This window comes from Buteo buteo, chromosome 3 (assembly GCF_964188355.1).
Source record: "Buteo buteo chromosome 3, bButBut1.hap1.1, whole genome shotgun sequence".
NCBI classification, from domain to species: Eukaryota; Metazoa; Chordata; class Aves; order Accipitriformes; family Accipitridae; genus Buteo; species Buteo buteo.
The window spans coordinates 9,584,910-9,612,263 of NC_134173.1; the positions used below are offsets into that span (position 1 = coordinate 9,584,910).

Below are 27,354 nucleotides of genomic sequence, written 5' to 3' on the forward strand. Positions count from 1 at the left end.
GAGTGTAATTATGATTCCATGAAACATCATCTCCAGGTTTGATAAGAGAACTGGGAAATGCCTCTACTGATTTCTTACCAAAGTCTCTTGTATTCTGATATAATTAGTGAAATACAGTGTCAATGACATAAAACCAGACAGAAGAAAATCAGCTTTCCTGTTGTCCTGGTTTCAGCCGGGATGGAGTTAACTGTCTTCCTAGTAGCTGGTACAGTGCTATGTTTTGAGTTCAGTATGTGAAGAATGTTGATAACACTGATGTTTTCAGTTGTTGCTCAGTAGTGTTTAGACTATAGTCAAGGATTTTTCAGCTTCTCATGCCCAGCCAGGGCACCTGACCCAAACTGGCCAACGGTGTATTCCATACCATGTGACGTCCCATCTAGCTTAGGAACTGGGAAGGGGGGGGGGGGCAGTGTTTTTTGGCCGCTCGGGGACTGGCTGGGTGTCGGTCGGCGGGTGGTGAGCAATTGCCCTGTGCATCATTTGTACATTTCAATCCTTTTATTACTTACTGTTGTCATTTTATTAGTGTTATCATTATCATTATTAGTTTCTTCTTTTCTGTTCTATTAAACCGTTCTTATCTCAACCCAGGAGTTTTACTTCTTTTCCTGATTTTCTCCCCCATCCCACTGGATGGGGGGGAGTGAGTGAGCGGCTGCGTGGTGCTTAGTTGCTGGCTGGGGTTAAACCACGACACCTGTCCTCACATCAAAACATGAACAGCCCTTGCTTTTGCGTTTGAATGGTAGGACTACCTGCTTACAGAAGGAAGCAAAACCCTTAAAATCTTTTCCAATTTAATTCTGGAACTTCAGGTGCTTGGGAAGCCTAGTACTCTCTGGCATATACAAGCAATTCTGACTCTTGCGTACATTGAGCTAGTCAGACACAAAGCAAAACTAATACTGTATTTTCCCATTTGATTTTATAATGGAAGATCTTTCACATAAATGACAGGTAATGAGACCTTATGGAAACAGTATTAAATGTCCTTATTCACTATCATGATACACTATCCGTTACCTTCTTTGCTTTTAAAGTTTTTCTCCATAATGTAGAGAAAATACCATCTGTCCAGTCATTTGTAGCAACATCAAGGGTACCAAACATCTGGGAAGCTGTGATTGCCTTTGGGTTCATTCTCATCTCTTTATGAGGAGCACCACAATCTGTCATTGCTTTCATCAAAATATGAATGCATTTTGTCTTTCCTGCACCAGTTGGACCTAGAGTCATCATACCTTAAAACAATATAAACATGGTTTAAAATGAAATGTCAAAATGCCATGCTACCATTTAATGGTTCTTTGCATCAATGATCCTTGTTTTATTTTTATCAAAAGCCAATACAAAAAAGATGTTTCTCACCCCACTTAATGTTGACTGAAATGGAATTTAAAAATATTATTAAAAGGCCTCTGTAAATGTCTGTTCTATTATGATAGGCAAGCCTATGTGGGTCTGTATCCTCCCTCAGGCAGTTCTTCTCCTTTTTCTAATTGGAAAACACAACTGCCTTTTGATGTTCGCATGCAATGACATTGACATGACTGGTGGTAAACAAAACCAGTAATTTCTAAATGTATCTAATGAGAATGAGTAGTTCCCAATGATACACAAAATCGAGTGTATCTTTCTGAAGCAAATGTAACAAAAATATGTACCTGCATCCATCCATGCTGACATTTTAATACATCTTTCTTACATAAAAACCAGTTAACAGCAACCACACTTTTAATTTCATCAGTGTATACACATATTGCCTAAGGAAAAGCAGCCATGTCTTCAACAATAAATTGAGCCTACAGTTGATCCTTTTTAGTTATATTTTCTACATCACCTATTCAAGAGGCCCAGAGTCTGTCCAAAGGCAGATGGGACATTCAAACTGAGACTTCTGAATTTATCTAAGGGAGCTAGATAATTCCTATTAACCCTAAAGACAACTGAATAACATAGTCCTCAGTTGGCTTTGAAAACCTCTTCAGCAAAGGTATGGAACAAACAATCACAAACCCGAGTTACAAACCTAATCCAGTACAATGCAGACCGATGTTTTCTCTAAAGGGAGCTGAACATTTCCTAAAACAACTTGAGAACGCAGACAATCACTTACTCATGCCATATGTTACATATGGGGAGATCTAATCCAAGCCCCTTGATGTTAATGGAATGGCCTTTCTGCTGGTTTCAACAGCATTTTGATCAAAACCGTTATGCAAAAGAGATTTCAGGATCCATGCACTGAATGTTCATGCACACGTGTGTATCTGTGTGTGTGCATTAGCACTTCATTTGCACGTATTGCCTCTCTTTCAGCCAAGAGAAGTCATGTGTTTTACAGATTTTTCATTACTTGAAATCCCATGGTGACTTCTCCATAAGCATCCATGAGTAGGACAAATGCAAGTCAGGAAAGGAGAATCTTTTTCCCTCCATGCAATAACTTGCATCATAGAAAGGCCCTGGGTGTCCAAGTGTTAGGACAATTGGAGCTGCATGACCCCTGGGAATAGCAGGGACCTGTAGAGAGAAGAGGCATCTAAGCAGAATGCCACAGTGGATCCTGAAGATTTTTGGGGAACAGTGGTCTGTGGTGTCTCACAGACCAAACAGCTTCTTCTAACAAGAGGCGCATTCAATGGTGACCGAAATCATTAAAATTCTCATGGTTCCTACATAGATATATGTGTTGTGATTTGATATGGAACACTGAACCCAGTGATCCGGATGTAAATTATTAACTCAGCACAACATTAACCAGTTCTTTTGTCTAACCAATAATCTGAACTAAACATTTGAGGCATTAAGGTCGCAGACTGTGCTAAGCGAGTGAGTATTTCCTTTTATTTGTTCTATTAGTTTAAGCTTAATATTCTCTTATTATGACATGAAAAGGGAGAATAAAAAGGATGATATCTTCATAAATGTTTGCTCCATTTCCTTTATATTTTCGCCTTCACATACTAAAAAAACTTAGTTGTTAGAGGTTAGGAGGATGAGGGACACTTCAAAGTACGGGTAGTTTTTTTTCCACTCAGCTATGAATTGTAAACCTGGTTTTATTCTGTCTTTGGTACCCTTCTTAGGATAGGATAAGCTTTACTCAGTAGCCTTTTGTGCACTGTAGAAATGTATTTTCATAGAACCACAGAATGGTTGAGGTTGGAAGGGACTTCTGGAGGCCATCTTGTCCAACCCTCCCCGGTCCAGCAGGACGTGGGTTTATTTCTCCTCGGTGTAAATGGCCAGAATTGAACACAAAGAACAACACTTGGAATTATCTTGCATGCTTGGTAGAATCTATCCAAGTAAAAGTTTGAGAGATTATTTTTTCTAATCTTCTCAGCATCATAATCTCACAGTAACATTAAATATGAACTTCATGACTGAACTGTGTCTGAGGGCAACAATTGTGTTCAGAACACTGAACAAAATTGGCTGTTTCTGAATTTTCATGTATACTCTACATTTTAACTTGTTCCATAGAAATTTCAATCACTGACAGCCACACTCACTATTTCCCATAAAAATGTAATACAACAAAGCTAAAATCTCACTATGTGTGCATTGCACACCAAAAAGAAGTCATAACAGTTTCCTATCAAAATATCCAACTAGGCTTTAAAAATGACATCTGTTCAATTTTAAAATACATTTTTTGTGAAAATAATCTGCATTCTTTAGTAGATAATATAAAAAAGTATTGCTTTTATGCAGTCTCAAAACCTAATCTAGCATGCTAACCATGTCGGACTCGTTGAGTTTCATACAGCTGAATGAGTTTAAGTATCCATGGTGGATGATGAATAAGCCCTGCTTTCTCTGCTTGTTTCTGGATGGCTGACTGTAGTTCAGGATACCCAGCTTTATCCAGAGTAATTCCAGGGAATAGGTCATTAATGAGACTCATAAATAAAGGTTCATCTTCGTCCACCTGTCAAGGATAAAGTAGGGGGAAACACATTATTTATTCATTGAAATTATTATTACAGCTGTAAACAATCTTCAAGAATATACCATTTAAAAGATGGCAGTAAAAAACCCTATCTTTTCCAAAACAAATATTATCATTATGAATCAGTTTTATTAAGTGAATTTCATACAATGCAATCACAAGTAGTAATTTCTAAATTAAATACTTAAAGCTTATAAAAACATTAACATCTTAAGACAGTTTTCTTCAATATATACACACATGTTTCTTCATTTGTTACATAAGCCAGCAAGATTTATTCAAATTGTATTTTGCCTTGGACTTTTTATGATTTTTTTTCCTTCTGTGAATCACTGAAGCATGCCTATAGGTTTGAATGCATGTACCAATGCACTGAATAGATTAAAATCAGAAACAGAGTAATTGGTTCCATCACAAAACTGGCTCCCAAGGTAAATACACAGAGTCTAGACATGCTATAACCTTTCAATTACAGCAATAAAAAGAAAAATGAATACTTTAAATAGTAATATCGAAAGAGATTAGACTATACAAGTAGGCGTTAGCTGCTTCCAATTACCACACTCATTGCAATTCTTGTGATGTTCTGAAAAGGCAACAGACTCCCAAGAACTGTATAAATTGAAATTCTGGATTAAGAGGGATCTTTAATGACATTATTAAAAGTTAATACAATGCATTCTTCCTTTCTCTCCTTAGGGCAGAAAGAAGGAAAAAACAAGAGCCAATTACAGGACCAGGTTAGGTCCCCTAGGATCTGATGGTATTTCCACTAATTTTTTTCAGCTAAGGTTTCTCATGTGTTTTCCTCTCTCTGAAAGACAAATGGTGCTTACACTGTAACTGTATTCCAATTCTCCACTCACTGATAAACCATATTAAAAACTGCAAAATAATGTATCCAACTGCTGAAGAAAAAGAGCTTTTCAAAGTGCATAATAAATACACTTAAAAATGCAAACAGAGTACTCTTTGGAGGAAAGTCACCAGTGTTACAGTACCAGTTTGGAGAGGTTCATGTCCCGCAGAACTCTCATCACTACGGTTTTCTCTGGCTCTTTGGGATTAGATCTTTTCACTGCTCCAAGTGTTCTTAAAACAGACAGGATATTTCTAAGCCCAAAGTCATAGTGAACCTTGAAATAATGAATTAACACAATTGGTATCACAAAGATTAAACACTTTAAAGAGAAGGCTGAAAATTAAATTCATTAAATAAATAAATATGCTATTGAACTTTTAAATGTGATGAATTTCACAGGTCTTCATCTTTTCAACTAGATTTCCAGTTCTGTTGCTACTATATCCTGAAGATATTTTCCAGTGTTGTATGTCCATACCTGCCAAGTATCCCTTTTAGTGGTAGGCTACCACTTTCACAAGCCATCTGTAACAGAGCTGCATCTTGCATCATTTTCCTAAATTCATAATTTGCCAGATGCACAAACAGCAAACCACACATCTTCAGACTACCCTCTGTTTTCTGCTTGCGCAAGGACTGTTTTTATCTTGATATATGGTACTGGAATTCATAACTAATAAGGGCAATCTCTTGCTGATACAAAGAAACATACCGAAATTATTTAGATCCTACCCTGTACTTAATGACTTTCTGCTCTGTGGATGGTTTCATAACAACTTGGTTCAGAACAGAAGGATTTACTTCCAACAGCCATGTGCATCCGAGAGGTGTATCTAACTAGCTTTGGACTTCAGCAGGTAAGGCCTGGAATATCTTCCCTCTCACTATGAGGGCAGCTGCATATTTGCAGAGCCATACAGACATATTCAATTAATTTTAGCACTTGTACCTGAACATATAATTCTGTCTTAGTTACCATAGATTTGAAAATATATGCAAATGTTCTGTAATGTGTTTCATCTGTGACTCTTGATGCAAATCCTAGAAGGAAAGCTTTCGGGTAAAAGTTTTAAATTATAAAGTCTCCGCTACAGCCATCTGCTCGGAAAACTAAGCGGTAAAGACAGACATGGAAGGAAATAATACAGATATTCTTATATTTGGAGAATATCTGCTCCCTCTGATCGATCAGAAATGTTTTTGAGAGCAAGTGCATAGACTCTTTTTTACACTATCTGTTGTGCGTTGACCTTGGCCAGCTTCCACATGCACACCCAGCCACTCTCACTCCCCCTGCTCAACAGGACAGAGGGAGAAAAGAAAGTGAAAAGAAAGCTCATGGGTCAATATAAAGATGGAGAGATCACTTACCAGTTACCATCACAGGCAAAACAGACTTGACTTGGGGAAAATTTAGTTTATGGCCAATTCAAATACATTGGATGGTGAGAAACAAAGACAAAATTAAAATAACACCTTCCCCCCAGCCCCACCCCTATTTCCCAGGCTGACAAATTGGAACAATACACTGATTACAACTCAGAATTTTCAGCAAGAAATAACTTACTGATTAGGTTTGCAGATGATACCAAGCTGGTGAACTAGACCACAACTGGAGTTCAAAATTACCAAGAGAAATTCAATAAATTATATATGTATGATGCAATTAAATAAAGACAAGTGCAAAGTACTACACAGATGGAAATAACCAACTACACAAACAAAGAAGAGTAACAACTCTTCTTCATTCAGTTGAGAAACAGGTCAGGTGCAGAAAGCTTTGCAGAAAAATATCTGACATTGGACTGAAGCCACAAGCTCCCCAATGACACATCTACAATTAAAATGGGCAATAAAAATACAAGTGTCCTTTTTAGGACAGTTGAAAACATACTTCCATTGCACTTGGCACTTCTGTACTGTGCCCAAAAGTCGGATTCCACACTTGAAGATGAACCCTACTGAAGAGAACTTAGAAAAGAAATTAAAGTTATCAGTTGACTAGAAAACATGCTATATCAGGAAGAAGTAAAACAAAATCTAGTGTAGAAGTAGGAAGAGCAAATATGTAGGATGAGTTATGCTAAAAGTCTTCAACATGCAAAAAATACCTGGAAAAAGGAATACAGAAGGAATAGAAAGGAAAAGAAGTAATGTACTTAGCTACAGCAAGGGAGATTCAAATTAACTTTTAGAGAAAACTTTGTGACCATAAGGAAAATGAAACTTTGGAACAGATTGCCTCGGAAACTGCAGGTTATCTGTCAGTGGAAAATGTTAAGGAGAGTCACAAATATTTATAGAAAATTATTTAGCTAAGAATTATTTTTCCTCAAGAAAGGTAAATGGATGACCCCTCAAGGCTCCATCCAGCCTCGTTTTCTATTACTCAATCAGGTGCCAAGCTGTTACCAGTTGAAAAATTTAGATATGAATATTCAGCCACGCACTGCCAGGAAATCTCATTTGCAGATGGAAACATTAAGACAAAAAGATTACCAACTTCGTGTGAAGTTTAGAAGGCAGATTATATGTTGATGACAAAGTCCGCTATCATTTAGTAAATTATATGTCCCAGTGAACTATTCAGAATTATGACAAGGGCTGATATATTTCTTTTTCTCCATGCTAGATGACCATCATTGACATACTGGAATGAGTCCAGCAAAGGATGACCAAGTGAGAGGAAAAGAGACAGTGGTCAAAATTTGCAACAGGGGAAATTCCAATGGTTTGCATAAGGAAAGGATTCTTCACAATGAGAGTGGTCAAACACAGAAAAGGTGTCCAGAAAGACTGAATCTCTTCATCCTTGGAGATATTCAAAACTCCACAAGTGCCTTAGCAGCCTGGTCTAAATTGATCTGTGTTGAGCTAGAAGTTGGACAAGGTGACCTCTGGAGGTCCCTTCCAATTTACATGAGTTTATGATTCTGTAGAAGTGACTTTGTTAAATTTGAAGAAATGCTGTCATACTTATTAGAAAATTTGAAATAAGGTAAAATGACTCTTAAAGACAGGTTTTCTGGTGCATTCCAGCTGACCTACGTGATGGCTGGTCCAAAGCAATGACATTTATTTTCCTTAATCAGTCTGCTAGTTTTACAACTGTTTTGCCTTTCAGGAATGGCACAGAACAGCTAGAATTTACTGGCAAATGTGGATTACGAGCTATTTCTTTGCTACATCTTTTAACAGCAAGCAAAAGATTGCACTTGAGCAAAATAGACTGCAGTGGTATAGCTGATGCTCTTGTAAAGAAGAATTAAAAATCTGCAAATAAAATCTCAACACTAGAAGCATAGTTTGCTGTTGTGGGGAAAAAAAAAGGGGGGTATCAGCAGTTTTGTCCATAAGAAAGCACCTTAAAAAGATGATCCTCTAAAAGGGATTATGGCCTCATTTGCTTTCAAGCTTTGTTAGGTTTTTCTTTTCAGTTTCTAATCTGGGTGAGACTTTGTGGAAGGAGGCAGTAGGGAACTTTGTCTAGAAGTCCTCTAACAAAAGCAAATAATTCAGCTTTGGGGGTTCTGTCAGAATAACTGTTTCACAGGCTTGTGGACACCTTGAGCTTCCTACATTAGCTAAGGACTACTCTCTTACTTAGTATGTTTTTCTCTACTGAAGAGATGATAGTCAACCAGGGTGCCTTTGGCTACTTGTGAGTCAGAGTTCCTCTTTCTACAGAGTCTGCATTTGTGTGTATAAAATGTCTGGATGACTTAATGTATTCCTTCTGGAAAATTCCTTTTAGATATTGTGGGAGGCAAGTTCATCTGGTGAATGCTTGTTTGTTGTTATTTTCTTCTGTTGATATATATTGCATTTGTTGAAAACAGGCAACTTTCTGCCATTTCCTGTTGCGTTGATTCTTTATGCGACCCTGTTCTTTCCAGTCAACTGCCCAGATACTCAGCAGTACTTACTTTGAATTAAAAATTTACCATTAAAAATTTAACTAAATAAGTTCCACTGGGAAAGACAGATTAATATGTCTCTAAGAAAGCCTCTAGTTTATAGTTCTAGTTTTCTGGCTAGACAGAAGAAATTTATGTCCCACTCTACTCTTAGAAATATCTCCAGTTCATGAGACTCCCATATCTAATCAGATGAACTCATTACATCTCTCTCTACATATAATCATGTATTGCATCAGATGTATTCCCCAACCTACAACAAACTTCAGGAGGAACTTTAGCAAGTCTTTCAAAACATCCCATTACTATTACAACTATGAATGATGGGGGAGAGAAATAACTCACATTCAGGTGGGGAAGTGGTGGACCCAACTGAAAAGTAAAAGATGCAGTCTGGGGTGGACAAGAGAGACCTGAGGAATGACAAAACAGTGTAGAAAGTGGCCCATTTCAAGCATAAGGAAGGGTCAAGAGAACAGCATCATGTCATAAGCTCTCACATTTTTCTTGGGTAACCAGCACAAGCAGGTGTCAATTTGAAGTGTCTGTTCACTAATGCATGCAGCACGGGAAGAAACCAGGAAAAATTAGAGCTCTGTGTGCAGTTACGGGGCTACAGTCTAACTAGGATGAAGGAAATGGGGGGGGATAGCTTACAAGACTGGAGTGCTGCCATGGATGGATACAGGGTCTTTAGGAAGGGCAAGCCAGGAGGGCCAGATGGGGAGTTGCCCTTTAAAGTGAAAGAGAGTGGGAACGCTTTGCCTTAGGATGGCTGATGAGCTAGTTCAGAGCATTTGGATTAGGATTAGAGGGACGATCAACATCATGGCAGATGTCTGCTGCAAACTTGCTGGTGAGTAAGAAGCTGATGAAACTTTCTTCTGACAGTTGGAATTAGCCTTATCTTTGCAAGCCCTGGCCCTCACTGGGGGCTTGATACACCCCAATATCTGCTGGAAGGGCAACACAGCAGGGCAGACTCATTCCAGGAGACTTCACACTGTCTCCAGTAATGTCCTCACAGACAAAATGGTGACTAGACAGGGTGATAAGACACTTCAACAGCTTGACTGGAGAGGCTGTGCAGTCTCCATCCTTGGAGATACTCAAAGCTCACCTAGACAAGGTGCTGAACCACTTGCTCTATTTGACCCCACTTTGAGCACAGGTATAGGACTTGTTGACCTCCAGAGGTCCCTTTCAAACTCAGATCTTCTCTGACATTGTAATTGTGTATAATGGATTCATACAAGAGCAGGACTGTCCAAAGGACTGCTGACAGGCACAGGCAGGACAAACAGCATACTACCATGGGTTTGCAGAAAGATATGCTTCCTGGCTCATATTACCGAGTATAGAATCACGATCCACAATGTAAACCACTAGGAGCAGTTTACAGTACAGCAGGCTTCTCTGACAGATACTGGAGAAGTGTTAGAGGGTTCTGAAGAAATTATAAATACACACGGACTACTGTTCCCTGCAGACATCATGGCTTGTATAGTAAAAACAACGGAATTTAAGTTATAAGTGAGATATAAGCATAAAATTCAAATATATAATTGTGATGCAGCTGGGTGCGAGGGCTGTGCCCATGTGCACACCCAGAGCACTTGGTCATTAGTTTCCATTAATTAATATCAAGGAAGTCCCTTGCTAGCATCAGCATAGATGAGACAAAGGACTGACCTGAGACAAGGTGATTGAGCTACATGCCTTCACAACAAAGCATTTGACTAATTGGTACAGGAGTTCTACAGATGAGAATTTCAGACAGTTCTGCAGAGTCCTCCAGGCAGTTCCTGCGATCCCTAGGCCAACTGATAAGCACTACTTACTTATATGCTTCAATATGTTGATTAACACGCTGAGTGGAGAATCTTACTGTCTCAGAGAATCAAGGGCACTTTCTGCTGCAGACGTGACCAAACTACACATAGAAACTCTTTGTGCAGATGCAGCAATGGTCATGTACAAAACATTGTACACCATTAAGATAGTTAAAATGAGCTTTGTACACAGTTAAATTTTGTTTGGGTGTGTGTGTTATTTTTAAGTACTCTGTCCAGGAGTGAACCAGTTCTAACACCCATGACAACACAAAACAAGCAAAGCACTTTTGCAGAGGTAGATGGCCAAATTTCTGATACCTGCTTAAACGTCTTTTCCACAGTGAAGGAAAGAATCATGTCCAGGACAAAAATAACCACACAAACTGAGGCAATGAGGAAATTTAACCCTACTGAGGCCAAGTCTGAGGGAAAAAAAAATTCCTAAACAATGTTCACAAATTCCACTTAAGAGAGAGCTCCTGCAAAATGAGGCTCTGACAAATGCAGCCTATAAGCCTGGTAACTATAAAAGACAGGCAGATGACAGGACTGAGAGAGTAGGTTAGACAGCAACAAATGGACTAACACTAGTGATGCTAGATCAATATAGGGTGATTCAGATTGCCTAAAAACTAAGTTGAAGGCTAATGGAGACACCCTGGGCAATATTACAGGGAAGCCAGTAGCAAATATGACCCTTTAGAAGCCAGTCTACAACATAAACCTCTCCCAGAAAAAGAAACCTGAGAGAAGTGAAAATTGGAATCCAGTTTGGTTATATATATTGACAGTGAAATTACAGAGGTAGGAAGAAAGGAAGAGAAAATCCAAATCTGTACTTTTTTGTTTTAACTCTGAAATAAAGAGGACGATATGATGCACCATGATCTTATTCCAGTGTAGTCCAAGATTTCTGCATGGAAGTCAACATAGTCACTAATAAATATGTGGTATAGAACTGAAATAATATAACGGCAAATGTAGTCAACATGTCCAGGTTCATTAGGATCCAACCAAAGCAGGCATTTGAGCTGCAACTACCATTCATTTGGTTTCTCTTTGAGACCCTCTAGTGGACAGCCAGCACAGGGCATTCACAAGGAAACAACTAGTTCTGTTCTTAAAAGCAGCTTTATCCTTTGTTTCTGCTTAAATACCCCATACCAAACAGAATAACACTTTTCTGGTAGCACTCAGCAAGACGTGCCTTCTAGGCACTCTTCAGTTATTTACAGTTCTTATGCTGCCTCTCCAATAGATCTAGCCTTCATAAGTGAGGAGACTGAAAAATTTATCCTTTGCAAAGTTCAGCAGAGCAATATATACCGTTCCTCATAAATTCCCCAATAACTGCACTCCATTTAAAAATCACAAATCAAACTTCCTTTACCATGCAAATTAGTGTGAAAACCAAAAACAATGTGATGATTTCAGACTCTGTTTCTAGAACTTGAAATTGAAAACCTTAAAAAATGAAAAGGTTCATGACTGTAAAAAAATTATATATTCTATGAAAGTATATTCTCTACATACCCTTTCAGTGACAGCTTACAGTTGGACAAATATTTATTTTACCTGTTTAGATAACTGCTCTTCACAGAGTTTGTAGAGTGTATAGAATTTTCGACTAAGGACTTGGTTGTCTCGGAAACCAGCACTTGCCAGCTTGACTCGCATAATAATGCTACGGTCAGGCACCATCATAGCAACTGTGCGGAACTGAATCTTTAGATTTTCTGGAAGTTCCTGTCGTCCTGCATAGCCAGGGTTCTGAAAAATGCAAAATATAAAATAAAATATTATATAACGAAAGCAGGATAGGAAGGTTTATCTTTTCTGATAATTATTTGGCAAACACAGGAGCACATGCCAGATTACAAAGGGTAGTTTGAGCATGTCACAATTACACATCACTACACAGTTGCCTAAATACTGCAGTTCATGAAGTATATGGTATCACATGTGTTATCTGGAGATGCCCAAGACACACAGACATAGACAGACAATCACTTACAGATCTTGTTGGAGTTGTTTTAAAGGGTTAGTTCCTCAGGATCTTGATAGTATTCCAGTGCTGGAGGTTACTGCCCCTTGTGAGCATTCCCAGACCATTGCAGCGCAAAGTCAGTCAAGCAGTGCAAGCCATTCCTGAATATAATTTAAACTAACGGATCTGACCTTTTACTGAAGATGTCCAAGTCATTTGTGTGACTACTGCATGGCTCAGGCGTGACAACAGTAGTCTGGCTATGCAGTGATAACTTCTTAAACTCTTCTAGCTGTTTCCAAATTGCCTTCCCACTGACCTTTGCATGCCACTGATTTGCCCTCTTTTTAAAATGATAATATTAACACCTTTTCAAAAGTAGGAAACCTTAAAATAAAGACAAATGCTTCTATTTTGAGTTGTGGGTATGTAGCCTACAGCTAAGGAGGGGGAGATACAAAGATGCTTTTAAGGTATTCTTTCCCTTTCCTGCTTCTTTGCCTCCTGAACTGCTAGAAGCAGTCCACAGGCACCAAAGATAAATCATCAGGAGGCCAGTGAACCAGAGTGAGGGTGGTTTCCTTCGTGCTGTCATATAGAAGGATTGTGGTCAAAAAATCTTCACAGGTGGTGAAATACTGACCAGACCAACAACAGTAGTCCTTACAGTGGTCTGTTTTATTTTGGCAGACTTTGACTAAAAATATGAGAGGGTTTGGTGTAGTCTCAATCTGTCAAATATTCAACTAAAAAAGCCCTTAAAGTATGTAGTTAATGATAATTGCATACCTCAAGTCCTAAGTTCCAGTTAAAAATATGGGCAAGAGAAAATATCATCATTATTATTTGACCAAATTATTGTTCAAATTGTATTCACTATTTTTTAACAGACAGTGCTGATGATTTCAACAGGGAAATTTCAATGGGAAATGAAATAGGAAAGATTTTTCACAGTGATGCCATTTACATATATTCACACACATACCATAGTCAGAAATATACCAAATTCTCTGTCCATGTCAACAACATCACCATCAGTGAAAATGAACTGAGGTTTCTTATTTTTCTTACACTGAAGTACAATATATATCTGCTGAGCAGCTACTGATAAAACTGGAAGTTCAATGCGGTTAAATTCATCAAAGCAACCCCATGCACCTGACTGGGCTAAACCTAAAAAAGCAAAAAGAATAATATTTTGTTAAAATACCAGAACAAACAAGAATGATTTATATATAAAATACAGCATGTTCTATACAACTTAATGTAACATGAGAAGAACAGAGAGTATGAACACAGAGTAAAATGAGAAGTAAAAACTCAGAATAAATTGGGCTGTGCATTAATGACACCCAGAAAAAGAATTATCCCTTGGAAGAAAGATATACAAGCTTCTTTACAAAGAACTCTACACTTTTATAGCAACCATAAGGCACAAAGTGTTCAATAATACTGTATATAGCACCTAGTAGCATAAACATGCATATAGCCTGGAAACTCATCTATGCAGGGGGTGAAATTGTCAAAGATGAGTTTGAAAGACACCTACCTAAACGAAAGCACAGAATCAAATCAGAAATCACAACATTTGTGACAGAAGTGTTGTAGCATTTTATAACAATTAATTCATAGGTCAAAAATTGTTGGAGAATAGCAGCCTGCTGTTCAAGAGGGAGGAATCTGAAGTCACAACTGTTATTTGGAACAGGCCATGGAGTTCTAGACAGATATTAGTACTCATAAACATCATGAAATTAATGTCTTTGGGGAGAGTCAAGCACTCCTTCTTCTGTATCATGTTAGCAGGACTGAAACAGGAGAGTCTACAGTGGCAGCTTGCCAGAGTAGTAGTGGGAAAGCTATGTAATCCCCTGCTATTCCATGTCCATTTCACAAAAGAAAAAGCAGAAACTCCATTGATTCCACCTCCTCCCTTCCCAAAGCCCACACTGGACTAATATTTCTTATTGCCTGGGTCTAGCAAGAACCTGGGTCAGTACTTTAACTGGTGCTACAAACAAATGTTCAGAAGTGTTTAATTCACTCCACTGGACTGGTGGAGCTCTGTTTGGCTTAAGCCTTTTGAGGGCAGTGCTAAATGCAGAAATAAAGCACATGCCCAAGAAAAGGCATTTGTGTATTTGCAATGTTGAACAGCTATGCCCAGAGCTTCCCCGAAACCCCATACTTTACATGGCAATGCCTATAGCACTGGTAAAATAAATCAAGGGGTGGTTTATGTGTAATGTTAATTCCTTAAAACACTTAAGCTAATGGAAGAGAAAGTACTCACAAATCAATAATAATGCTATTAATAAATACTTTTTCACTTTGTTTTGTTTTCTCTTTCATGTTTTCTCTTCTCTTGTCTTTGCTCTGGCCTGTTCTGCTCATATTATCCTTCTTCCCTTCCCTCTACTGTTCCTTGTCTGATCTTCTCTTGGTGTTTAAGATATTCCTCTAGGAACTCTAATCTTACTCCAAATCCCCTTGAGGCCACTTTTATGTTTCTTCTCTGCCCCTCTTCTAGGCTGATCAGCTATCATAGCCAACCTAATACTTGTCAGTTTTTGCAGATAGCAAAAAAAGAAAAAAATGTGACAATAATTCTTACATTCATTTTTTAACTTTTTTCATGCCCATTAACCACTTCTTTTAATATCATTGCATTGATTGGTCTTTTTTACCCATGTAATTTTGGAAGAACTCTTCAACAAAATTAGTGGAGTCACACCAGATCAAAACCAATGGTAGTACAGCTAAAATTGGCTCCTTAAGATTTGATTCAGCCAGGGCAATACTGCAGATCTCCCATGAAATTCAGTTCCACTCCATATATAGAGTAATCTTTTTCCTAAATGTCTTCTAACTAATTTCTGTGATAGTATAAGGAAAAACATTCTCCAAAACAAAAGAATTTGAAGAAAATAAAAAGTCACATGGACCTAATTACAAAATGTAAAAGCAAGTGGAACATATACAAATACCACAATGCCATAATGAAGTAATGATTAAAGTAATTCTATAGACAGGTACCAAATTTAAAACATGAAAGACTCAATCCTACTGTGTTTAAAAACAAATGAAGACTGTTCCTTGACTTCACTGGTGTGGCAGCAAGTCCTTTAACTAATGTTCTCCCTCTTGTATGAGGAATATCAGGGCCCTGGATGCACCAATAAGCCTTAATTGCCCCGACCAGCCTTACCTGGGGCTCCTACCCATACTCTCTGCCCTCCAGTCCAGGAGCTCCATTTCAGCTCTGGGAGGTCTGGGCTATGTTGCATGTAGGGCTGGGCACAGCCCTACCTCCTGTTATCCTGACTTGCTGACTGAACTTCCCGGAGGACCCCAGAACTATCCATAGTCTTACCTCCAGCCCTGCCTCCTTCTGTTTCTGACTGAACTCCCTAGATGGACCCTGGACCCAGCTTGTTATTTCACCTTGTCTGATGGTCACTGGACAGCTGATGGAACAAGCTGTCACCAACCTGCCCTGCTCAGGCACTGTGGGACTGTGCCCTGGTCAGTGAAGTCCCTGCCCCTGCCTGTGTGGTGGTCACCATGGGCTCCTGGCTTGTCTTCCCTCATGGAGCTGCCCCATTCTTGCTGCTCCCTGATAGAAAATTCTTGCAGAGATTTCTCAAATGCATTTGGCCCCTTCTGTTACATGTGTTATATGACTACTTGGATCCATTCTGAAAAAAAACCAAAAAAAGTGGTTTTTCTACTTTGTTTATTAAACACCAATATCTACTCTTCGGGATGCAACAAGGAAAAGCCCTAAAGCCAGATATTTTTAACAAAGAAACTTTGTTCCATATAATATTGTCTCGTACACTTACTATCTGTATATTAAAGGCATTTGAAATTACTTTCTCTATAGAATGGTGAGGTTCAGTTCTAACCAAACAATTTTTCCTTGGGAAAGGAAAAAAAAAAAAAAAAATCACTTGTTCTATAATGCCACCTGCTGCATGGAGTTAGGAAACCTGACTCTCACGCAAGGCCAATATCCCACAGCTTTGAATAAATTCAGTTCTTGCAAAATTATTTCATTCTGGTGGTGTTTAAAAATAAAAAGGAAAGAAAATACACATATATGTATACACACAGACACAAGCAAAGGCACAGCAAGCAAACTGCCAGCTGCAGAACAGCTTCAAGACAACATAATTTTGTTGTGCACTGTCAGACTGCACATTAATCTCTGTCCCCACACAGAACATATTATGGTAATCAAATACAGAAATGTAGTAAAAGCAGAAAACAAAGGACAGGACTAAAGAGATTTTTAACTATGTCTAAGAAATGTGACCCCCACCCCCACCCCAATCAGTACAGATATCCTACAAACCTGGTGCTCACATGATATAAGAATCACACAGCGTAGCTACTACCCCCTCAGAAAGACTTCAAAATGCATCTCTGCAATGCAGTGCCATGTCCCTTTCCATGTCAATGACCCTATGATCTATACACAGCTGTATGGCCTGACCCTTGAAACAACACATCTCTTAAGACTTTACACAGGAATAGAACTATAGTGACATAACTCGAAGAAAATTTCACTAAAACATAACTCTGTCTAGCCAAAGTGCAGCCCAGCAGCAGTGAGCTGCAAGGTACTTGTCGGTCCTGAAAGAATTTACAGAGCTCCATACTTGTTTATTCACCTTCTGAATTAAGATAAATATAAAATCTTACATTAAATATTGCATTAAATATCAAAAAGGTACTTCAGGTAAGACTGGAGTTGTTTGACTGTAACTATAGAAAACAGAACCAAAGCAAACATGACTTTTATACTCATCTACTGACAACCACAGACAAAAGGTTTCCTAAAGGGTATTCACCAACACTTTTCAGTAACAGTGATGAAGTCCCCCTGATTTGCTATTCCTGGGCAATTTTAACACTGAATTTGATATAATACAAAACTTGAAAATTCACCTTCTCACTTGTTTCCCTGGTACTTTCATGGGTTACCTCTGGTCCAATGCAGATGACCAGTTTTATCTGAACCTACTTTTTGGTTCAAATTTCAAAACCGAAACTATAAAAAATGAAAGTACAGGCCTTGGACAGCTTGACTAGACCATCTGCCTGTGAATAGCTGGAGTCACACAGGAAAACAAAAGAGAGAGGAAGACAGGGAAATGGGGAGACAGAACCTCATCTCTGAGCCAACCAGGAGAACTTTAAATTATCATTTTATAGTATACAATATATTGTTATGTATATTATATTATATTATATTTTTCTATTTCTTTATTCTGAAGATCAAATTTATTGTCCTTCCAGAAAAAATCTGGAAACATGGCTGCAGACATGATAACACCACTTCCACACCCCCTTTTTGTCCTCACTGCTAAATCTGCTAATATCTGATAACTTGACCCACAGCACCAGATGAAGTGAAAAGTTTGGAAGAGGAAACACTGGTGATGGAGTACAAAGCCTATTGCAGACATGTGGAATTCTGAAGAATTTCTCAATGTATGCACTAAAATATATGTATGCTTCATGAGAACTTTCTTATGAGTCTGCATGAAAGCGTTTCTGCAGCTGTGAAGAACTGCCTTTTTTTCCATTAAAGATCTCATATGCATTTAAGAATCTTTCTCTAAACTCACTTTGCTCCTCCTATTAAACCAAAAAGAGTTCATTTCCTTCCCTGACTTCAGTATATCCACTCTTCAAGAAATACCAGGTATCTTAAAGACATTTCAACATAAAAATTGTGATTCCAAGTGTCGTGGTTTAACCCCAGCCAGCAACTAACCACCACACAGCTGCTCGCTCACTTCCCTCCCACCCAGCAGGATGGGGGAGAGAAGCAGGAAAAAAAAAGTAAAACTCCTGGGTTGGAGATAAAGACAGTTTAACAGGTCAGAAAGGAAGAAAAAAATAATAAAATTACAATAATAATAATAAAAGAATTGGAGTATACAAAACAAGTGATGCACAATGCAATTGCTCATCACTTGCTGACTGATGCCCATTCAGTTCCCGAACAGCAACCCCCCCCCTCCCCAGCCAACTCCCCCCAGTTTATATACTGGGCATGATGTCATATGGTATGGAATATTCCTCTGGCCAGTTGGGGTCAGCTGTCCTGGCTGCATCCCCTCCCAGCTTCTCGTGCTCCTCCAGCCTTCCTGCTGGCTGGGCATGAGAAGCTGAAAAATCCTTGACTTAGTATAAACACTGCTTAGCAAGAACTGAAAACATCAGTGTGTTATCAACATTCTTCTCATCCTAAATCCAAAACACAACACCATGCCAGCTACTAGGAAGAAAATTAACTCTATCCCAGCCAAAACCAGGACACCAAGCCAGGCCCTTCCAAGTTGTGAAAGTAAGTCCAAAGCAACTGGTGCCCTTCACAGATGAAAGTATCAGTGACTTATCTAAGAACAGAATCTTACTTTTTCTCCCAGACACACAACAGTCTGATGAATGCTGAAAAAAATCACCCTATTCAGGCTCTATTCAGCTGGATCTATTATCTAATTCCCAGGCAAATTGTCTGAGAAGTAAGCCACCATCCCACTAGCAAATTGACTGAGGTAAGCAGTCACAGGCATCATGGTTGCCTGAACAGGAATTTGTTGACTTCTATAAGCATTTTTCCTAACTTATATTGAACAACAGCATGCCATTAAATGAGGCAGCCAGATAACAAGGACACATTACACAATATTACCTAGCTTTTGTTGCATATGATGACAATACTACATGGAAAATGGTCAGCTTATAGAAAAACAACAAAGAAAGCTGAGCCCTAAAACTCAGCTTATTTTCTTACACACAGAAATTGTGCCCAGTTTTACTAAAAGAAGGCAATGACAAGCTGCAGTTATCTCTATTGACTCAATCGGAAATGACTATAAGTTACCAAAGTGCTTAGGATACGAAGGCAGAAACAAAGCAAGTGTACAGATGCTAGATGTCTGAACTGACACATCACAAACAGTTTAATACAAAGAAGTGAAATCACCAAGGAGTCAGGAAAACGGTGGCATTCTGTGGTCTGCCAGTCCATATAACCAGTAGTAGCTATACACAAGAAAATAGACATAATGCAGTCCACAGATAATGGATCGCCTGATCACTGTTTGCAAAACTGACTTCAAAGCTCTGCTTATCATGAAAAGTTATCAGAGTTTGACTACTACCTCATTTTCCTGGTTTCAAAAAAGTTTGAGTTCAAAATAAGACATCGCACCACTTTGCATGTTTCCCTGCTTTGCAAAACATCATTGAGCTTCCTATTTGTTTCTCTTGCTTGATAGAAAAATGGCAAGGGGGGGCTAAATATCCTCTGCCCTTGGGATGGGTAGGATAGAGGCATAAAGAAAATCAGTAGAAAGGATTAAAAGAGAAAAGGAAAAGAAGACATAGATAGGAAATACCATCCAAGAATATAAAAAAAGACTGGAAAGCATGCAGGAAGAAAAAAGTTAAGAAAAAAGGAGAACTAATTAAATATCAGGAAAAGTTGATGAGCATCTAGAAATAAGAGGAAATGGAGAAGAAAATACCCTACTAATCATTGCTAACTCACTAGTGAAGAGATAAAAACTTATGACTCTAAAATGAACAAACCAGATTACTTCTTACCTTTATAGATGCGGCCAAGTCCTCTGTAGTCCATTTGGTCTGAACAATTGAAAACAACAACATACTTCCCCAGGCATTTGCCCATGTCTTTAGTTGTCTCTGTTTTCCCTGTCCCTGCAGGTCCTGCTGGTGCACCACCCATACTCATGCCCAGGGCCTGTGCCAGAGTGATGTAACACCTAGAGACAGAACAAAGAGTTCTAATCTTTTTCTACTGTTAATTACCTGAAGTCCATTAATGTAACCACAGCGGTTGTATTATACAGAGCTGGGGAAGGGGGCAGAAATGGGTGCGCTTCCGTGTGGTAAGTCCTCAGTTGCCCCCTTTGCACACTGTGGAGTTCCCAGGTACCACCTTTGCTCCACCTGCAGAAAAGCAAGCATCCAGCACAGCAATGACTGCAACAGCCCAGGAAACGCACAGGCCAATTCTAAATGCTGAATACCAAAATACTGTAGTATTGTGATTTTCTCACACTAATCATACGCCCTCCCTCCATGACTCAGAGCCTCATTCTGCAGCACCCAGACCCACTGGGTTTCTGCCTTTTTTCCCATACTCCTCCTTTCTCCCCAGAGCACACAAGATGGGCTCTCTAATCTGGCAATAGGAAGGCACAGAGGCTGGAAGCAGCTCCCATTCTTGCCGTTTCCCTACCAGCATGCCAAACCAGAGCAGTGCTGCCAGTCACAAGGTCTTTGAGTTCCAGGAGGGGATGGACAAGCGGGAAGATTGTAATGGGCAATGGAGAAAGAAAAGGAGGCATCCATTAATCCTAGGATCATATTCTGCTTCAGCCTCCATCCTGGGCTGACATCCTCAGGTTTAAGTCTCAGCCTCCCCAGATGGTGTGGAGACTACTGAAGAGTGTAGGAAGACTGTTGTTCTAACCTACAACGTTCCAAAATCCCAGTAAGCCCATTTTAACACTGTGAAACTCAATAGCTTTATGATATATCTGGGGAGAGAAAATGGGCACTGAAAAAACCCAAATGATGCCAGCTAGTATCACTTCCCATAAAATAATATAGTACTCATTCTAATAAAATAGCAGCAATAATGCTTTATCATCTTATTACTCAGTAATCAGTTAACAGGCACTCAGTTAACACACTCCTAACAATTTTGCTACTGAAAATGAGATAAGGACAAACTGTATACATAGTACAAGTCCTAAATAGAACTTGCATTTCATTTTTTGTACCTGCCATGACATGGTCTGTGTCTGACACGATGTTTAGGAGCACTCAATTTCAGTCCCATTATCTTAATGTAATGTACTACCGCCTGTGTGTATTGATCATGTGCTTCAGAAATCTTTCTGAATACAAAATCATTAGCCAAACAGCACTTGACTCCAAGTTGATTAATGGAAAGCAAAGATATCATTACTTGAAAATTGTCAGAAGCTCATGCAAGTCCATATAGCAATATTAAAAATATTAAAATGGCAAAAGCCTATAAGGGGAATAAAATCTGTTCTTATGCAATACTGCTTAGGTGCATAAGTTTCCCATGCTAACACTAGAAAACATCTCTGCTTCAAATACTCTTTCAATATATGACAGTGGATAGACACCAATCCCTGCAGCTCTGTTTGGGTCTTCTAGGTTTGCCCAAAGACAGATACCTCTGTTCTTTTTTGTTGTTATTATTATAGTTTAAACTCATTCAAAAGACTAATTTTCTTCAATAATGCCACCCTGCGCTAGTTTTCAATCTCGTGTGACATAGCACCTTGAATCAATCCCTAACTAATTAGGTTGCATTTTAATTCTGTGAACACATTTTGAATGACATTTTCTTGATACTGTCTCTCTCAGTGGGCAAAAATATTGTCTGAGTGGTAGTGCTGCCATACCTACTAATGAACTGCATGTTTACTGCTGCAAACAGACCTCTATCTAGCATAGGAATAGTAGGGTACATAACAGAATTTATGGCAGATCTATATTACATATTAAAAGCCAGGTAGCCAAGCATAGGGTTTTGGCTCTCTTAAAAAGCTCACTGGGCATAATTTTGGTTCAGAAATTGCCAAAAGTCTGAAATTTCACTAGTAAATAAAAGCTAGTAGCACAGAGAGTGCAAAGACAATCCCAGCATTAATTCAACGGCCTGCAGTCATTCTTCACGCAACAAATGACTGAACATGCACAGTATTTTGACATTCCTATCCGCACTTAAAAGAACAAGCTCTGGCATAACAAATACATCTGCCTCTTGCCTAGCTGAAGCACTACCAAGTACTTTAGGAAAATATGCATTTAATGGAGTTTGCACTGTGCTGTATAACTAACACTCTAGCAGTAAAAAGTTCTCCTTATGTTTTGCCCTCAAAGCTTTTTCTGTGTTTGTAGTTGTGTAATTCTCCATAGGCCTTGCTTAAAACCATATTGGCACTAGTAATTCAATGCTATGTCCTGACTTACTGCTTTTTCCTCTAGGGTGACTTCAAATGAATCAGTCGCTGTAATCCTAAATTCTCATGCAACTACTAACCTATTGAAAGCAGCAATATATTTTTTTCTAGATCCACTCTGTGTAGGTTGGTGAAGTGTATGGCATTCAGGTGTATTTATCTTGAGCACAAGTTTCTCAATGCCTACCACACCACATATAGCTCAAGCAAAAACTCAAAGAGAATTCAAGACCCCTCCTAGGGATGCCTGCTTTCGCTAGCTGAATATATAAGCACTGGCCTCTGCTGTTCACCAGAGATACTGCAGCATTATAGTGCAACCAAAGAAAGAATTCTGATTCATTAAAGTTAAAGGAATTAAGTCAAAGGAATTAAATCTTAGTTCCAGTACTATGCACTGCATTCTATTTATAACTACCTGTCAGTTAAGGGAGTTATAACAAGCCTGTCTGTACACCCTAAATATTCATTGCAGTAGGTGAACTCTACATCAGTGATTTGGATAATGCATTTATCCAAGTCTTCAAGAAAATAAAATCGAGACTGTTTTTGCCATTCAAAATCAGATGGAGATTTAATGTTCATACGGACCTATAACGGAAAAGAAAAATAATTAATACAGAAATGAAACAATATAACAAATTAATCTTAAATTCCATACAGAAAAAAAAAATCTACTATGCATAAATTCAAGAGCTGGAGGAACAAGCACAGAATCTGTCAGGAGTCAAGATATCCAGAATCATCTTTTCAAACCTGTCTATGACGTGCTCTGAACCTTTTGACCACTTTGATTTTCCTCTGAATTGTGTACAGAGATTAGGAATTGTGTGATACAGAGATATTGAAGAACAGTGATGGAAAAATTCATAAAAAACTAAGTAACAATACTGGTTACACTGCATGGTATCTGGTGCTATTACTCACACAAATACTAAATCATGGACAACGCTTGAATATATTGTATATGTGTCTATGTGTTTGTTTATTTGGGATGTATTTTTCAGTATGAACTTGCCACACATATTTAGAGTTGTGGCAGATTAATAGATCTTGATTCATTATTTTTGACACTTGATCTCAAAACCACTGGCCTCTTACGGAATATGTAGTCCTGGTTATCAGCCTTGCAGACATGGTGTAAGGTGAAGAGGAGGTTCTGAATTCTAAGCCACTTCCCTCTATTTTCTCTCAATCACAAAAGGACATGTTTAGCAGGGAATAGAACGTTTTGAGAGAAAAGGGTAGTATTACATGTACCAATTGAGAATCTTTTCCCCAGTTTTGGACTTGCCCCTGATTTTTTACTTCACATACAGACCCTTTAAATTTAACCAATCTTCTGTAATTTAATATTATGATATGACATTAAATTAATTGATAATGAAATGTCCCATTAAGAAAATAATTATGAAAATAAATTAAAAATTACAGGCAGAGGAAAAAACCCCATGCCTATCTTAGAAGCTGGCAGTTTTCTTTCTAACATTCAGTATTTTTCTTTAAGATTTTCTATCTATCTTTACACATGCACTTAATTTTTATCTTTCTAACATGTATACATAAATTAAACAATGCTGTATTGAATTATTGACCTTTGCATCATGCAATCTTTTTGAAAGATATTTTACTTCTATTTTATAATTATAGTTTCATGTATTCAATATACTTATCTAAAGGAAGCCTGATGCAACTAAATTATAAAAAAAATTAGAATATCTGTTCTGGTTATTGTTGCTACCCTTTTCAAATATATGGAGCCTCACCGCTTTAACCTTTGAATAACTATTACCTTAAATCAACACATAGGCTAGGCTGGAAATCACATGATGGATAGCAATACTAAAGGGACTTTTTTTCCATTTACATTTCAAATAATATATTAAATATTCAATTTGAGAGAATAGTTTAATTTAAAAAGTTAAACTCTTTTGCTCACAGGGAGTTTGTGCATGATGGTTATCAACAACCATTTTAAAAACTGAAGTCTGAACCTATGAACATACCTATATATAATTCACTCTTATCTCTGCATGACATCTACATGAAATCAAACTAAATCTGATATGCTGTTACACAGCACTAATGTCAGAGCTACTCAAAGAAAATAGATTGCAAGATTTGTTTATAATTTTTTTATATGTGCAAAAAATTCCATACAGAAAGTCCCTTAAAAGTTTTCAAAAACTTACCAAATCATCAAAGATATCCTTCTGGTGCACATGAATGGTGATTAAAGTTTCATATTTTGTCCGCTCCATTCTTGTCAGATTGTGTGTTGTCATGTCAATCATATCATTTAAAATTTCCAAAAACTTCTGATTTGTTGTGTGCATTACCTTTTCCACATAGCAAGAACAGTTATATTAATACAGACGTCATTTTTTCTTCCCATCTTTAGAACAAAAACCAAAAAACGTCTGCATATGTACGGGCCCATGACATCTATGATCTGCTTTGTATTTATTAGGCTTGGAATCCTAAATTTGGATTTGCAGGCTGCCCTCCATGCATGCATTCTTAGTGCAACAGAGTACAATAAGGTTATATCTAGGTGAACAGGTCACATCATAAGATTTTATTCCACGACTGTTGCTTCTTCTACTATACATTATATCTTCAGCTGACTGCACCCCTGCATATTTTCAGAACCATCAGTCTCTTGTTTTGGGTATTGCACATCAGCCCAAACAGTATCTACTCTTTAGGGGAAATGGGAACCTGGAGATTTATCACATCCTTTAACCAGAGGAGGGGGGAAATGTAGTGTAATTTTAGATGCCAATGCTAAAAAAATAATTTCTTTTGTGGCACCAGATTCTGTTACAAAATTCCACAAAATACAATACTAACTATACAATACTGACTTATGTAAACAGCATCAGCCTATCAGTGATGTTCCTGGTACACAACAAATTATAAAGCGCTGAGGTTTCAGAAAGGGCAGCTCATACATACTCCTGTTCCAGACATGCAAGAGAACAATCACACTAGCTTCCTGTAAATAGATGCAAAACCTAAAACTCACACTGTTTGCTGAGAAAAGAATGCTAAAAACAGTGCAAAACTAAAGGAGAACTAAACAACCTCCCTGCCCCCCAAACACACACACACAGTTCATCCCCCCAAAACAAAAGTTGTTTTCTAGTTAATGCAAAAGAATCTTTGTGTCTTGTTAGTACATGAACTGGAGTGGACTAAAAGTAAGTAGGTCTATGCCCTTTTTAAACTTTGTATAATGCAGAAAATGTGGCACTAAGTGGTCTTCTCCATAGTCTAGAGTTTTCATTCAGTATCAAAGTACAGCGTGGTACCATTCCCCTGCATTTACTTTTATGGTAGGATGGTGTTTCTAGTTCTTAGTCCAATCTCACTGTATATTCTTGATTAATGGTAATTTGCAACTCTTTAGGTCACACCCTCTCCTTCCTCCTTCATAGATTTGGTGTTAGTAATAACACCTTGGTGTTAACAGTGTCTTCTCTGCGTGTTTGAGATTAAACCAGCACCTCCTCAAATGGCTTCCATTCTTTCCCTTCCCTAAAAAACAGAGGTCATCAACTGAAGAATCTAATACACTAGTCTAATAGATCAATGCCCATGAAGCACAGTTATTTCCCCAAATTTGGGGAGCTCTTATTTCTTTACAAATTTGATTTTAGGAAAGTAATAGGATAAGATTCTCTATATTCCCAAACTGACAAATTTTCCCTTCCCAAGAGGACTGCACTGACAGAACAATAGAGAAAATCACAGGATTAGGAACAATTCTAAAGCACATGCTGGGGGATGATGACGAAGTGTGACCTCTTAACACATTTTTTATCATTCTGTTTTCCTGTTAGTTTATTTGTTTTTCTGGTTACTTAACTAGTATTTTGTGCTTTTTCCTACATGTTACTTTTAACTTTTCACAATATGCACTGTTCCAAACAAGGCTTTTAATTAATCCCAAAGGATTCATTAAATACTACCTTTTTGTCTGTTTTGGTACTGTTCAGTGCATTCTCTGCATCTCTGGTCCAGATCATTTGAATTCCCAGAAGTCCTATTTGTGCAGGAAACATTGCCTGAAAGTCATACAGCTTAAGTCCTGAATCGCTAATGGCCATTGATGCCTGTCTAATGATGGTGTGGATTGTTTTCCTAATTCCATTCAGCAGCTGACCTAACCAGAATTCCACATTGCCCTGAAATAAACAAGAAAGTACTTTTAAAGAATTAGTTTATGAATAATTCACAACGAGAAAAAGCCCTATGCAACTTTTTTCCCAGACCTTCATACTCCCATTTCCCTCTTTGTTATTCTCTAATGTTTCAAAGATTCCTCTCCTCCTCCTGCTCCACTGCCTTTCTAGAGATATGTGATGGATTTGGCACTTCACGTCAGTACTGCTGAAAAAACAGGTAAAGTAATCGTTACAGAATGACACAAATGTCCTGTCCTTTCTGGCCTTTGTTCTTGCTGTTCACATTGGAAGGTTTTCATTCAGCTAGTCAAACAATAGCATGATACAATACTGTTGGTCTCCAAAATATAAATCTACTTTAAATGAAGTCATGAAAAACTGCAATATATACTTCCATTACCTGAGCTAAAACTGGTTCAATAATATTGACCTGTTCTCCTTCTTGAGATTCAAACAATAAAATCTGGTCGTAGTTTTTTTCATGAAATCCCACTCGGTTAACATTGTCAAACAAACTTAATAAATGTGCCTACAACAGAATCAGAAAAAA

At 38.1% G+C, this 27,354-nt stretch overlaps 1 protein-coding gene across 1 annotated transcript in view; it reads right to left on the reverse strand.

The window, feature by feature from the left end:
* The window catches only part of LOC142028869 (dynein axonemal heavy chain 5-like), a 170,223-nt gene that overhangs the window by 91,148 nt on the left and 51,721 nt on the right, over positions 1 to 27,354 (reverse strand). Inside the window, exons 38-47 of the mRNA XM_075022779.1 lie at positions 27,205 to 27,333; positions 26,589 to 26,804; positions 24,807 to 24,953; positions 23,033 to 23,205; positions 20,192 to 20,370; positions 13,551 to 13,738; positions 12,154 to 12,348; positions 4,966 to 5,100; positions 3,754 to 3,943; positions 1,030 to 1,247 (exon numbers count right to left, since the gene is read on the reverse strand). Of these exons, the coding sequence (XP_074878880.1) occupies positions 1,030 to 1,247; positions 3,754 to 3,943; positions 4,966 to 5,100; positions 12,154 to 12,348; positions 13,551 to 13,738; positions 20,192 to 20,370; positions 23,033 to 23,205; positions 24,807 to 24,953; positions 26,589 to 26,804; positions 27,205 to 27,333 (1,770 nt within the window). The remainder of the gene's footprint in view (positions 1 to 1,029; positions 1,248 to 3,753; positions 3,944 to 4,965; positions 5,101 to 12,153; positions 12,349 to 13,550; positions 13,739 to 20,191; positions 20,371 to 23,032; positions 23,206 to 24,806; positions 24,954 to 26,588; positions 26,805 to 27,204; positions 27,334 to 27,354) is intronic.